Source organism: Augochlora pura, chromosome 3, assembly GCF_028453695.1.
Source record: "Augochlora pura isolate Apur16 chromosome 3, APUR_v2.2.1, whole genome shotgun sequence".
NCBI classification, from domain to species: domain Eukaryota; kingdom Metazoa; phylum Arthropoda; class Insecta; order Hymenoptera; family Halictidae; genus Augochlora; species Augochlora pura.
Genome location: NC_135774.1, coordinates 19,310,546 through 19,325,220, shown reverse-complemented (window position 1 = coordinate 19,325,220; position 14,675 = coordinate 19,310,546). Strand labels below are relative to the sequence as shown.

At 36.9% G+C, this 14,675-nt stretch overlaps 1 protein-coding gene across 2 annotated transcripts in view; it reads right to left on the bottom strand.

The window, feature by feature from the left end:
* The window catches only part of Dnt (tyrosine-protein kinase Dnt), a 70,260-nt gene that overhangs the window by 15,876 nt on the left and 39,709 nt on the right, over positions 1–14,675 (bottom strand). For both annotated transcript variants that reach the window (XM_078176801.1, XM_078176800.1), the window contains exon 2: positions 4,272–4,399. Coding sequence is in view for 1 of the 2 variants with exons in the window: in XM_078176800.1 (XP_078032926.1) it covers positions 4,272–4,399 (128 nt within the window). In the remaining variant the exon portion in view is untranslated. The remainder of the gene's footprint in view (positions 1–4,271; positions 4,400–14,675) is intronic.

Below are 14,675 nucleotides of genomic sequence, written 5' to 3'. Positions count from 1 at the left end.
ACGTCCAGGACACTCGGTTTTGTCGCGAAGGTGACGGATGTCTCGGCGCTGGTCATCAGTCTTCAACTTTCTGTCTCCCTTTCCTTCTCCTCCTTCCAATGAGACAGCTCGAAGAAGTGGCTGGACCACTTTGTCCTACTCTCGGATCCGTTCCTTTTCTTTCTTTTTTTTTCTGCACATCGTCGACGAGTCAATCCGACACCGTGCCGCATTCTACCCACTTTCCGCCGCCACTTTGTCAGCGTACCTTCGTCGTCAACGAGGCAGCTGGTTCCCGCAAAAATTGTTTTCTTCGCGCAAACTGATGACTCATTGCACGGTTACCGCTTGGACCATTATTATCGAACTTGTTGAAGCGCTTTGTCGTCGCCGATCGCGGACATTCTATCGCGATACGCGAAAATCTAAATGTGCAGATCGATCGGGAAAAATACTCGGAACACGATTTTTAACGTCTATTTGAAATAGTTCGTATGGTTTTTCAAGTGGGCAGGTAGTTTAAGCGGATTCCAAAACAGAGACTAATAAAATATACTATTTGGTTTTTTAATACATAATTTGCTTTTGTAATTCGTTAATATTTTGACAGTAATTTCTAATGTATTTTCTATTATAATTTTCCTATGACTCTTTCACGTTAATCAAGTTCAAGTGACACGTTTAAAAAATTCAAGTCGTTTCGATCAATCTTTAAAGAAGTTATTCTTTTTGGAAAAATTTACATATAAATATATATGTATGTGTAAATAGATTTATGCTTATAATTATAGATATAATATTTATAATATATTGATATGTATTTATATATACATATACGTATAACGATTGTGTGTAACAAGTTAATAAAATGAGAAACAGTTTGGAAATTATTAATAAAACCGGTATTTATCTTGCATATCTTATGCGTTTTACATCTATTTCTCAAAATGCATATGCAAAAGTAATAATACCTAGACTACGGATTTTTATGTGAAATAAAAATTGCCTGCACTAGTAGCAAGATATTTTAACGAGTTGCAACTGATAATTCAATATTATCTATTAAAATTTCAATATTATTAGTTAAATTCCACATCATGTACAACGAATAGGCTAACAGTCTCAATAAATTCGATACGATCGATAACATTCTAAACACGCAATAATATGAAAAACATAATTAGAGAGTTAATAACATAAATTGATTCTGTAAAATTATCAAGTAATATTCAACAGAATTTTAAGTTTTAAAAAAATATCTTGCGTGTAAAGTAATGGACAAGTGATGGTGATGTCGACCGATTATGGGTCAATCATTATGAATCATTATGAATCATATTCGGTAACAAATAAAATTGTAATTATAATTGTATGTGCACAATATACTTATTGTATCCTGACACATTTCTTGAATATGCTCTTATGCTTTGTTCATGTATTATATTATACATAATTTCATACTTTCACAGTATAATTTATTAACATCTATTAAACGACTTATACGTTTCCAAAAAGAATTTGTTAATCCAAGATTTTGGAAAACACGAACGGACATTAAATGATATATCTTGATTATAATCTGGTTGGCAGGAAAATTAAGTTTATTCCTTGTCTTTTATACAAAACAACGAAAATGCGAAACCGCTGATAAAGAACCACCGTAAATAATTCCAATATTGCCAACGCTATACACGGCGTTATATGACGTCCCATAACGGCGACTAATCTACCTAATACTCTACCTCATGTTAACCCCTTGGCTACTGCGGCCACCTATAGGCGCTTAGAAATGTTGCGTTTCTAACACTGAGAGCGCCCATAGGCGTCTTGACAATTTCATCAATGATCATTCCGATAGATCTTGCAACAATTAGACAAGAGACACAAGTGCGACGAAAACATAGCAAAAGAAGCGAGACTTTGTATTTATCCATGTTTCGAATTATATCACACTTTACTAGATTGCTAGATATGTTGTGTAAAAAGCCTTGCATTAATATTAGATGTTCAATGTTTACATCCGATTCAGAATACAAAGAAAAAAATAATATTGTTTCAATGTAGTGATATTTAGTTTCCTGATCATTGAGCTATGTTTCCATAAAAATGCATCCCTACCCAAAAATTCGCCATTCTCGGCGCACATCGTATCTCAATTCCTGCCGTTGCGTACCAAAGCCTGCCGTAGTCAAGGGGTTAAATATCACACTAATTACTTGCAGAATATTAACCGTCATTAACTGGGTCAACAAATCGACAAAGATCTAAGTCCCGGCTACGTACTTTGTAGAACCTTTGCGGAACGGCTCGAGAGATGTAGCCGAGTTTAAAGCAGTCTCGATGAGAGTCGAATCCCCATCGAGAAAAGCCGGACTCTCTTATTATCCTCGTTAAGCGTTGAATATCGAAGAGAGGAAGTTCTGCACAGCTGGGTCGTGACGGGAATCGGCGAAACCGGGAAGACCGACATGCGTCGATAATCCGGGTAAGTACGTCTCGGAAGGACGCGAAAGAAACCGGGAATAAGGATCGGAACCGGGTAAGAGGTTTCCAAACGGTTGGCCCGTGTCTGTTGGAGCTTGAAGTGTGCTCGTTGGAGGATTCATCCGGTAAAGGCTTCCTCCGTCCTCCTCTCGGATGGCGACGAGATCGCGCGAAGACGCGGATTCCTTCGTTAACGAGCGAATTCACCCCCTCCTATGGGCCCGGGCAACTTTGATCCGACGAGGCAACGAATCAAAGAAACGTAAATGAGGAATAAAGTGCGCGGAGGACGCTGTCGCGACGTTTCAAGGGGCCACGGTACCTCTTTGCATTACCTTTGCCAGTTTTCCTACGCTTCTCAAAGTCGCCTATCGCGCGCCATCGTGCGGGCAAATAACAAAATTGTGGAGAAAAAACAGAATTTGTTAATAATCGCATGTCTATCGGCATTTGTTCGAGAAATATTAAATTTAATGAAAACTTAATCACAAGTTTTATAAACTAATAAATTTAGTACAACGTGAATAATAAATATATTTATAAAACTAATAATAAGACTAACGGACTAATAATACTCTAAGAAATTATAATAGTAATAAGACAATTAATAAATTTTACATAATGTTACTTAGCATCATCCAGTGGAATGTATATCATTTGAAATATGTTGACACTTGTGGTCTGTCTTGTACGTTTTTTACTGAGTAAACGTCAATTTCGTTAAAATCATATATAATCAATGTACAAAATGAGTCAGAGACTTTTACTTGCAAAATTAATTGTAAACGAAAGGTACGGCTTGCAAAATTAAGTATGGCTGTTAGCTTCAAGAAAGTTATAAAATTCTAAAAATGTTATAAATAATATATTCGGATGATCTAATAATTTCAGATAATATCCTCGGATAATATTCTAATAATCTCTGGATATCATTTTCTGGTTTCGAGGTATGTAAATTTGAAGTTTTTCGTATGCATACAATGAACAAAATGTTCGTCATTGATACAAGAAAAAAATCTACTTTGAATAAATATTAAAATAATGTAGATATCTTGTGATGAGTATCTTTTCGTGAGGGGTTCTTAAGGTGAACTTCTTTCTTAGTGTAAATGCAATCCCCGATCGTGTTTACGATTTATTAACGAAAAACATTGACCAATGTGAAGCGAGCTCTTTTGAGACGGAGCGTCCGAGCCAACGAGCGGACGAAACCCACTTTTGTTCATTGGCTCGATCGCCAAACACAAACTGATCTCGCCTCTCATTGATCAAAGATTTTCGTTAATAAATTCTATATTCATATTCTTTCGAGCAATCTCGATATATCCTTAGATTGCATATAATGCAAGTAATAATATACAATATATGCATAAAAATTATCTATCAATATTATATTCATAAGAAAACCCATCCTAATAATCATTTATAGAAAAAAATATTGCATATCCTAACAGACGCGATCAGTGAACTTTGCCAATACAGTCTACACTGGTTTCCGACAAAAGTTGGTCAATATTTATTACATTACAAACTAAAATATAAAAACTTGTAAAGAGAGATTCTTTTTCATAACATATTCCGATCACTTGGAGTTTTTAAATGTTAATACATATTTTTGGTTTGACAATATTCCAGCTGGCGTGGAGATGAATTCGAATACCTGATATGCTATAACTTTATACCTTGAGACACCGCTAAAATATAGTAGTTTCTGGTTGCAGAAGGCGGATTTCCAGAGCACCGTACGTGGATTTGCATCACGAGGGGAAATCCCTTTGCGAAAGGTCGCGCATCTTTGTGGTACTTACCGGTCTACCGGCGAGATTTTCCCAAGTGAAATGCAGCTTGTGAACCTGCGCCGGCACTGGGACGACGAATTTAATTGCGTACTCGTTGATGACGCCCTCTCGCACGTAAAACAATTCCGCTTTCAGGCCTGGAATGAAAGACGAGTACTTCAGGTTTTCATTGTGACGGATTTCTTACTGGTACAGAGGAATCTCTGCTTGTACGGGACAAGTAGAGAGACACGGCTGTGCGGACGATGGAACGGTCACTTGCAAGAAGAGTCATTAATTACGGTAATACTTTCCCGCAGGACTTAAATGTTAAAGTTTTCAATTGCTCTTGATGTATCTACTATACTTTTTGACTTTGAGTTTTCTGTTCTGAGAAAACAGTAGTTATAAATCCACTGAAACTTTTATTCCACACATTTGTTTCCATATATTTGTTTTTATTTAATTCCATACATTTATTTATACATAAACAGAATATTTTGACTTATTCGGAAATGGTAAGGAATCATAATTGTACAGTAATGAACTATTCATTATTTATGAAGATAGTTTATATTTAATCGTTGAATTAGAACAAATACTGGATTAATAGAAATAAATTGTAGCGAATTTGGTAATGTTATATTTTTGACAAAAATAACTCGGTCAGATACAAATTTGTAAAGACATTAGAAGTATTCGAAAATATTTTTATATTATGAGTATCTTATTCAAATGATTTAAAAGAAGTGGCATTGTCGTCAGACTTACTCTGTGTACAATCAACGCAGACAACTTTTATTAATTAAATACAACTTTTATACAATTTATTAATTGTATACAACAGAAACTACAAAATATGGGTTACATTTATTTTTGCTCATACTTTTATTCAAAATCGATGATCAAGTGACTATGATCTCTCCTTGTTACTTACAGCGCCACGTTTCATCTTCATTAATTTGTACAGTAAATAGTTATAACATTATGAATCGTAATATCGTTATGAATCGCTGTAACGTTATAAATCTTTATAACACCATGAATCTTTATAATGTCACAAATCGTTGACATTATAAATCGTAATGTGGTAGCTTTCGACTGAGCTGATTACATGTGACAAATGTTTAAACAATAGAGAGTTCTGATACTGAAAAACCGGATAATCGAGGTTTTAATGTACGACGTTATTCATTCATATGGACAATTTATATGAAAAATCGCCCTGGCGCCTTTGTACCAAGATGCCAAGCCTATTACTTATGAAAAATATAAAGACATCAAGCAGTTATTACCTTATATACCTCCGGTGCATCATGCATATTTCGAAACACTGGCACATGCAAAGCATAAGTAAATACTATCACTATTTTGTAATTTTAACAATGTAATTAACGTCCAAAATTAAAAATACTACTTCTATCTTATGTCGTGTCATTATTCGTAAACAAAATTGAATTAATATTAAGTATATTTTAAGTGATATTTGATTTTTCAAAATTGAAATTGAGCGATTTTTACAACTGTCTAATTTTGAAAGTGGTGTAAGTCCATTTGCAGCTCGTAAGTATACATCGGTTTAGTAAAATACGCCAAAACAAATCTATATAACCAAATTACATATTGATAAAACAGTAGAAATATTGCCAGACTTCATATAATTTGCCTGAATTTTTTAATTAACAGATATATTAACCTTTAATTTTCTCGAAATGAGAGAAAATGGACTTACACCACTTTTAAAATAAACGGTCCATATTACGCTTGGGTGCGACTGCCGGATGTTTGTGCATTAGAACAACAATTTTTCGAAAATCGACGGTGTACGCGCATCGCGATTGATTCAGCGAAGCGCAGAAAATTAAATCACACGTTTGAGAACTTGCGCAAACATCCACAGTCTGCAGGTTTATATTTGATGAATAGACAACGGGGTTGGACGCGTTCATGGTAAATGACAGCGAGCGAATCAGAGAGTAGTTATTTTCGACTTATTGAACTTGCTAGGCACATTGTTGCATGTAATCGCGATCGAAGCAAACGAAATCTGTATTTCGTATCAAGATCCAGCGTCCATTGATCAGAGTGCAGACTGCTATTTTCATTAGTAAAACATTAGTAAAACAAACAATAGGGAATACGTAAAACGACAAGTGATGCATACGTCTATGAAATTCTAAATTTTATTCTACGATAATTTTTTAACTGACAATAAAAACATAATGTTTATTAAAATTAAGAAATAATTCGGATAATTCTATTGAGCTGTGCGGAAAGTTATTTCGTCTTCTCACCGATTAACTTCGATCATTTTTTAAACAACCAATTTCATTCGAAACAATATTTTGTCACTATAGATTTCGACAGCTGACATTTCATAATTTATTTGTAAAAAATCTTGTTTGATTTGTGCAATTACTTCTTTATACTATTTAAACAAAATTGGACTTTTATGGTATACAAACATATTAAATATGAAAAACAAAATTGCATTTTTATAGTATAGAAACATATTCAATATGCAAACGAAATTGCATTTTTGTAATATCTAGGTATATTTTGCTGTTTTTTATACTGCTCGATCAAAAACTAGTTGTCTGAAAATAGAAAGAAATTTCTTTTATTCGACGGAGAATAAGAGACGATTAATTATATTTATTTTACTCATCTATAAATTATACTCGATATGAATTAAGGTATTGATTTAAATGTTTTATCATCGTTCTGATAATTGTAATATCTCATGCTCGTAGACGTTCACCTGATTATTGACAAGATCAATTGTTTCTTACAAAGCGAAATCACTATCCGAACAACCCAATAAAAGTAATTCATTTTTCAGAAGATTCTATCGTATAAGATAAAGTAGTTTGATTGTTACTAGACTGCGTGTTTTATGCAATAACAAAAATAATATTTATCGGTATGAGAAATCAATTTTTATTTAGAATTCATGCAGACAATTTTGATTTTCTACAAACGTCATTACATCGGCCGTTCCATTTCCTTTCTGTATAATAAATTGATTTGATGGTAATCAAAGACAAAAGGAATGACGTCATAACGAAGAGAGGGTGAAGCTTGTACATTGGTGGTCGATTTCGTGTTCAACGATGACTCACGACGAATTCATGGTACAATTTGTCCTAGCGGGTATTTCTGTCTCTGATCTTCTAAAATTGTTCTTGATATCGACCAAGAGACCAAATATCATTGAAATATACATAGACAAAATATAAAGTACCTAAGGAGGCTAAATAAGGATTCGTAAGAAATGTTTAAGGCTGTATAAATGTAAAGCCAAAGGAAAACTCAGGATATTTATTCATGAAGTGCATTGGGACAGTGGACCAACAGCAACCTCTTCATTTCCATAAGAATCAACTCTCCATTCACAGAGAATGAAAGAAAAGTTCACCTTTGTCCACAAACGCTTAAAAGTTACCTCTAGTTGTCTTGCTGTATCGACAAAAGACAAACAGCGTCGTCGAAGAAGATTATCATTTCCTCGCGGTTTCGAACAAAGTAAAATTGACGACTCGCGAAGATGGCGATATACGATGTCTGAAAATACCCAAAACGTAGCAAAAATTCGTTCCTTAAAAATATTATTATATATAAATAATACAAAAGTAGCAACTTTCTTTTATTGTAGCGTCCCTATTTATTCATTACGTCCTTATTTATAACATAAAGGATTAATAACGAGCGTTAATATTTGTATCTTTCATTTCTTTGCTACTTAGAATATAGTACTCATACAATTGAATAATATCTATATGTCGAACTCCCGAAAATCAAAAATTACGCATAGGAATAACAAAAAATGGATAATATTTTTTCCTCAAATAACATATTCTAGTTGTTCACAATTCTTTGCGCTATAAAAACGATTATGTATTAAATATACTCAATGTCATTCATATACTAAAAGTTTAATTTCTCGGTTGTAAGAATCTGGGAAGCGAAGTAAATGAAAATAAACAAGAAAGAAGAACGTGTTACATCTTATTTTAACCCTTTGCACCCCGCCATCATGGATGTTAACTACTAGCACTTATGTACCTTTATATTATAATCACTGTAATAAATTAACCCCCCATACTCGCTAATAAACTTTAACGTCTAGTGATATACTAGAATTATTACAATGTCCCCTGAGAGCGCAACAGAGCGCAAAGGGTTAAAAGTACTTTATAACATAACCATAACTATTTTTTTAAACAATGTTTCAACAGAAGTAAATATTTGTTACATTTCGGATATTCCATCACCCTGCGACGTTCGACGACTGAAAAAATCGATCACCAATCTCCGAAGAAGACTAATTAGACCGGTATGTTCGGTGTCGTGGGCATCGACGCAGCATAGGAAAGTGTACGGTCGATCAGATAACAGAGGGAAAAAATGGAAAGTGGAGAGGTAGGTTAGAACACCGCTGACATAGAAAGCAGTGGACGTAGATCGTCTCTAATCAGGAACAGATAGCGAGCGGAAAAATGGATCTCTCGAGCAACGTTCGGATAGCTATCGGGAGACACGCGAGGCACCGTGTTCACAATCCCGAGAGTAATTCGTAGCTACGCTTCGAATACAAATCGTGTGAACGAAAACGGAGCAACAAAGAGCTTGTTTCGATACCGAGCCGGGAGAGGATAAGCAAGCATGGTAGAAACACTGTCTTCAAAAGAAGGTCGGTTTCGCTTGGTCGATTCACCGAGCTTGTTATTTTCTTGCACGTGCCTCGGCGACGCCTGAATCAGCATAACGATCGCCGGAGTCTGCGACGGAAACTGGCGAACTGGATTTTCCCATTATTCTGTTAAAAAGGAGGTCGTTTGCTGCCATTTTGCCCGGAATCGTTTACGCGAAACCACTCGCTTCCACCGGAGTTTCAAGCCGAACCCCCTTTGCACTCGAGCGACGATTATTCCGAGACGCTACTAAAAATTGCTACATCATATTCACAAATAATTTCAACCGTACCAAATCTCTTGATACATATTAAAAAAACTGGTAACCCTTTGCATTGGAGTGATGACTCTGAGGCATCACTAGAATTGTTCTACCACGTTCCAAAATAAACTTTATACTAACAAAGTTTAGATTTAGAAAATTGATAAAAGTGAAACTATCGGTATGACTCAAGAGAATCAATTTCGTATGCATAAAAATTAACTTTGCCCTGTAAAATGGAAATACTATGAGTCAGGAAAATTATTTCAGATTTTGCAGTTAAAATGTCTTCGAGTGCAAAGAGTTAATAGTGCAAGCACGTGTCAATATGTTCAATTTCATATATACAAGTTGTAACAAATCTTGTCAAATGGAAATACTATAGGTCAGAACACATGTTCTGGATTTCCAATTAAACTTTCACCTAATTTTCACGCGCTATTGTCACGAGTAGCAAGAATGGAGAAGACTATAAAGATGTATTAATAAAGTGCGGTAGTTGGAGGGTTAATCCTTCACGGACGAAGTTATTGTGAAATGTTAAAGGAATCGGGAAAGAATTCGATTTGAAATATTAATTATTCGATATGGAATAAAGATACGATTTAATGCAGATAAGAATTCCAATAGTTAGTACATAATTAGTATTAGATCAACCATTTAACCTTTTTGTGTACAAATGAGTACACGTTTCTTATTTTTGTTTCATAATATAGTTGGTAATGTTTGATAAAATGTCATAAAACCATTGCGAATTTTACATTCGTTAACATTTCATAAAAATTTATTTATATATCGTGTTTTAAATAACTAAACTTCAAATATTGTGAACATTTTGACTTCGGATACAAAGGTTAACGCTAAATTGCTAATCATTAAAACCTAGTTGACGCTAATGTTTAACTAGACTTCAAAATTCAGAATTTAAAATGCGAAAGAGTTAAACTCACATTTACTATGGCAAGTTTTAACTATCTAATTTCGTTAATTAATTTAATGTTATGGGAATTTTTGGAGTTGACAATCAGCGCTTAACGTGTTAATAAATAATTGAACGAATTCCATTGTTCGAGTTTACATTACAATAAGAGTGGTAAAAAGGCTACATAAATTCATTATTGTTATATCATCAAAGCACCAAATTCTAATCATTTTTAGATCTTGGCAGCGTTACTTCGTTACTGGAACGTTTTCAAAGCAAATTATCTCTGTTTTGTAAATTTTTAATTTTTCCATATTTTTCTGCAATTTTATAAAAACCAAAATATACCTGTACGAACCTAAACGAGCTGACCTGCAGCTGATATTTCATCTTCACTCTCAAATTTCATGGTAGATTGGTAACAGTTTCCCTTTCTACCGTGAAATGTTCACAATGAATGAGGCGTATTAGCAACAGGTGAGTCCGAATTTTGTTTCATACCTTACTACCACCGTGGTGAATGCGGTACTAGACCCTATTCGACACAGCAAATCGAGCTAACAAACTCCTACGAGGACTGTTTGTTTGGCCGGCTTCAAACCAGCGGCTTGCAGTAGTTTTCTCAACCACGTTTGCAAATATTTTGTAAGCGTTTCGCTTAATAAGCTCAGTTACAGACACGAGTATATGAGACATGTTTGAAGAAAAGAAAAAGTATGTTTTCTCTCTATTATATGTTATTCAATGGTAAACGATAAAACTGTAAAGGGAAAATATTGGGTATACCCCCTCGCGAGACAATATAAAATTTATTAACCATTTTCGCACGATTCGCAAATTCAAGAAAATATACACGCCGAAACAAATTATAAATACTCTAATACGAGATATGGGGTAAAGATCACGTTAGATCGTTACATGTTATTGACAAGCACGTGTAGTAAATAAAATTGTAAATCATGTTGTACTATATACAATAATTCCTATTAATGTTCAGACTGATCTAAATGATTTTAACTTTCTTAGATAGTAGAGAGTATACTACACAATGACTAAACTATTGTACTTTGTTACAATTTTGATATTACTTGGAGGGACAAAACAAAATAAAGAATTCATCTTTTAACCCTTTGCACTCGGAGCCATTTTAACTGTAAATCTGAAATAATTTTTCTGGTTCGTGGTATTTCCATTCCATTTAACAAAATAAATTTTCATGCATACAAAATTTATTCTTGTGAATCCTACGAACAGTTTTACGACTTGATAATTTTTTAAATCGAAACCTTATTGTTACAAAAATTATTTTGCAACGTAATAGAATAATTTTAGTGGTGCCTCAGAGTCACCACTCGAGTGCAAAGGGTAAACATTTCTATCCGAGTCTATAAAAGTGAGTTTTGTAGATCTCAAAAGAAAATTTCATCGAAATCGGTTAACGCAAAATAAAGTTTCAAGCGTTAAAAGCATTGTTTACTCACACTTATTGGTCGATAGTGTCAAAAAATGGGAACAAAATTGCGATTCTTGCGATCCTCAATTATTTACAGTTCATACCATGGTCAACCGTTTACGATAAAGTTCTCAACATACATGTAAATTATTGAGATTTACAAAACAGATTTTTTAAATTTTCTTTGTAAAGCTCGAATAGGAAGTTGAAGAATAAGAGATTTTTAGTGTTTCTCGTTAGTACAAGCAATAACAAAATTTATAAAAGACATTCTAGTCATAGTTTAGTATACTGGCCTCTTTATCTTCTAAAAACAATTACATCGCTCAGAACAGTTTCAACTCTTTTCACTCGATGCCATTTTAAGTGTGATTCTAAAATGATTTTCCTGATTTATGGTACTTCCATTTTATCTGACGAAGTACACTTTGTGCATATGAAATTAAGTCTTATTATTATTATCGTTATTATTGAGTGTAATTATCGTGGGACGTGATATAACAGTTTAAGTAGTGCCTCAGAGTCATCATTCGAGTGCAAGGGGTTAAAAGGGTTATTGCGTTTAAAAAGTTGTCCCAATATTAACAGGAGTACTGTACAAATTCTATTACGTGCATATATATATATATATATAATTTTTCGCACAATTAATATTATTTACTATACAATTTAATTTCGTTACCTATGACCTCTAGCCAGCGTGATGGCAATTTGTAAAGAACATTTCTGAAAAATATATGTCTCGACTCGATATGACATTATCCAACAGAACTTTCCGGTAGACCTAATATTACGTTCCGTTTAAAAAACACGCCGCTTCCTTTTCGCTACAATTTGCGTTGTTCGTGAATTACGTCATACGAATCATCGTATTGTTAAAACGCGGTCGAAAGTTTCCTCGGCGGTAAATCGCCTCAAATCGCTCGTCCGAGGCCCCGGCCTTTGGTTCCGAGTGATGGCGAGCGATGCTCGGGTAGCCGAGTGTCCACAAGTACCGTGGCAATTCGATGTTACGCTACCAAGAACTCCCTGGCAGAGTTCACTTTCAGGAGCCGCAAGGTCACGTGGGCGAGCTGGCGAAGGTGGAGGATCGGAAGAAAAAAGACTATCCGAAGGAAAAAAGGGGAAGAGGAACAAGGGGGAAAGATCGCAGCGAGGAGGACCCGGGCACCGAAGGACCCCGCGCGTCGTGTACTCCCTTCGAGGGCCCACGCCGGTTGTATCAGATAGGACGGTTAACGAGGCACGAGTTGGATTTTTAAGTCACCCGAAGACAATGTGCCGTGGCCCCACAATCGTGTCTTTGCTTTTGGTCCTTCTCTCCTTCGTTCGCATCTCTCGCCCCGCCACGCCGGTTCCATCGGTCTTCGGCCTTTACCGGTTTTCTGCATCAGATATCGTATACCCACGACCTCACCGCTGCCCGCTTCTCTCTCCTCTCTCTCTCTCTCGTCCTCTTGCTCACCGCTCTCGCCGGGAGACCGAGCGCAATATCCGTCGTAAAAAAGACGCCGAACACCCCGCGGGTTCCCCTCGGAAAATAATTACGTTCGGATCTCCGGGACCACGCTGGCATTATCGCCGGTAAAAATCGAACCGTCGCGTCGCCGCCGCCGTGAATAGGACACTTTTATAGATGTTCCCGGTATTGACGATCCTGACTTTTGTCCGCAGTCACTGTCGCTGAAAGGACGGGGACCCCTCCCGTTCGGACAACTCCCGAAGACGTTCTCTGAACAATATGAGCCGCGGCAGAAGGTAAACTCGGCATTTTAGGAAGCGGAATGCCGGACGAACACCTTGACCGTCGGAGAAGCTGCCGCAGACAGCGGGCAGAATATCCCCAGAAAAAAGGCTAACGCAATTGCCCGGGAAACCGTTGAGCATTTCGCAGTAAATCGTTTTGTCTCGATTCGCGCTGATCGGCCTAGACGCAGGGGTCAACGAGCTCCGCTCAACAGAATTATCAGGCTTCGTTTCGTGGAAGGAGAGAACCCTATCCGCGACCTCGTTACCAGCTTACGTGTCCTTAGAACCCTTATCTAGTCAGGGTTGCGGTCGGATCTTCTTTCACGCATTTATGCGGGAACTTTGCATGTGGGCAAACCGAGGGGTGGTTGAACACCAAAGATCCTTTGATGTCTGGTACGCCTGCAGTGGGCCAAAGTGCAAGCAAGAGCGGCAAAGGGAGAAGAAAAAGACGAAGAAGATGCAGAACGAGAAAGAAAGAGAGAGAGGGAGAGAGAGAGAGAAAGCGCGCCCTTTCAACGAAGGCGTCGACCCTCGACAACGAGTGCCAGACACAATTGTCACGAGGGGTTCTACGGCACTTCGAACCTTTTCTCTTAGAACATGTACGATCTCTAACTACAGAGAGCAAAACGCGCCTACAGTCGAATTAAAATCAACTGGACGCTTGAGCCACTTTCCCGACTGCGAAGAACCTGGGCGAGCTGCTGGCTTCGGCTTCCAAGAAAACGTAGAAAATGGAGAGCTCCGCTGGAGCTTCCGACGACGAGCACGAGTTCTCTCTTACCAGCTTTGGCGGACCAGCGGCTTTTGAACCGACTGTAGCTAGAGAACTCTTACTGTTACGGAACTCTTACAGCCTGCTGACACCCGGAAAACGTGCGAGATCAAAGATAAGGTGGTAAGGAAACTCAGACAGCCTGTCGGCACGGTGAACCTGCTCGCAAACAGATATCGATCAACAACACGCGGCAGATGAAACAATGGCAGAAAAGAGCTCGCGAGAATTCTGACGTGCATTTTCCTCTATTCTTTCGGGCCCTTTGATGTGCTCGTTAAATGCAATGCGACGGAGGCGGCGGCTACTTTGCATGGAAAAACCTCGCGGAAACTAAGCCTCCAATTCTGTGCGCGGCACGTTCGGAATGGGAAAGCAACGAACGCGAAAGATTGTGGGGAGTAGCTCGGATAGGAAATGGAAGGAAGGGACTATAGAACTGTACGAGATAAGAGAAATCGTGGCGAGATTTTCTAGACGATTTGCTAAATAGTTTATGCTTTTCAAAGTGACCCGTCCAGGTCTTGGTGTCCCACAACGACCATTGGGAGACACAGAGCGAACTAGTGGAAAGGA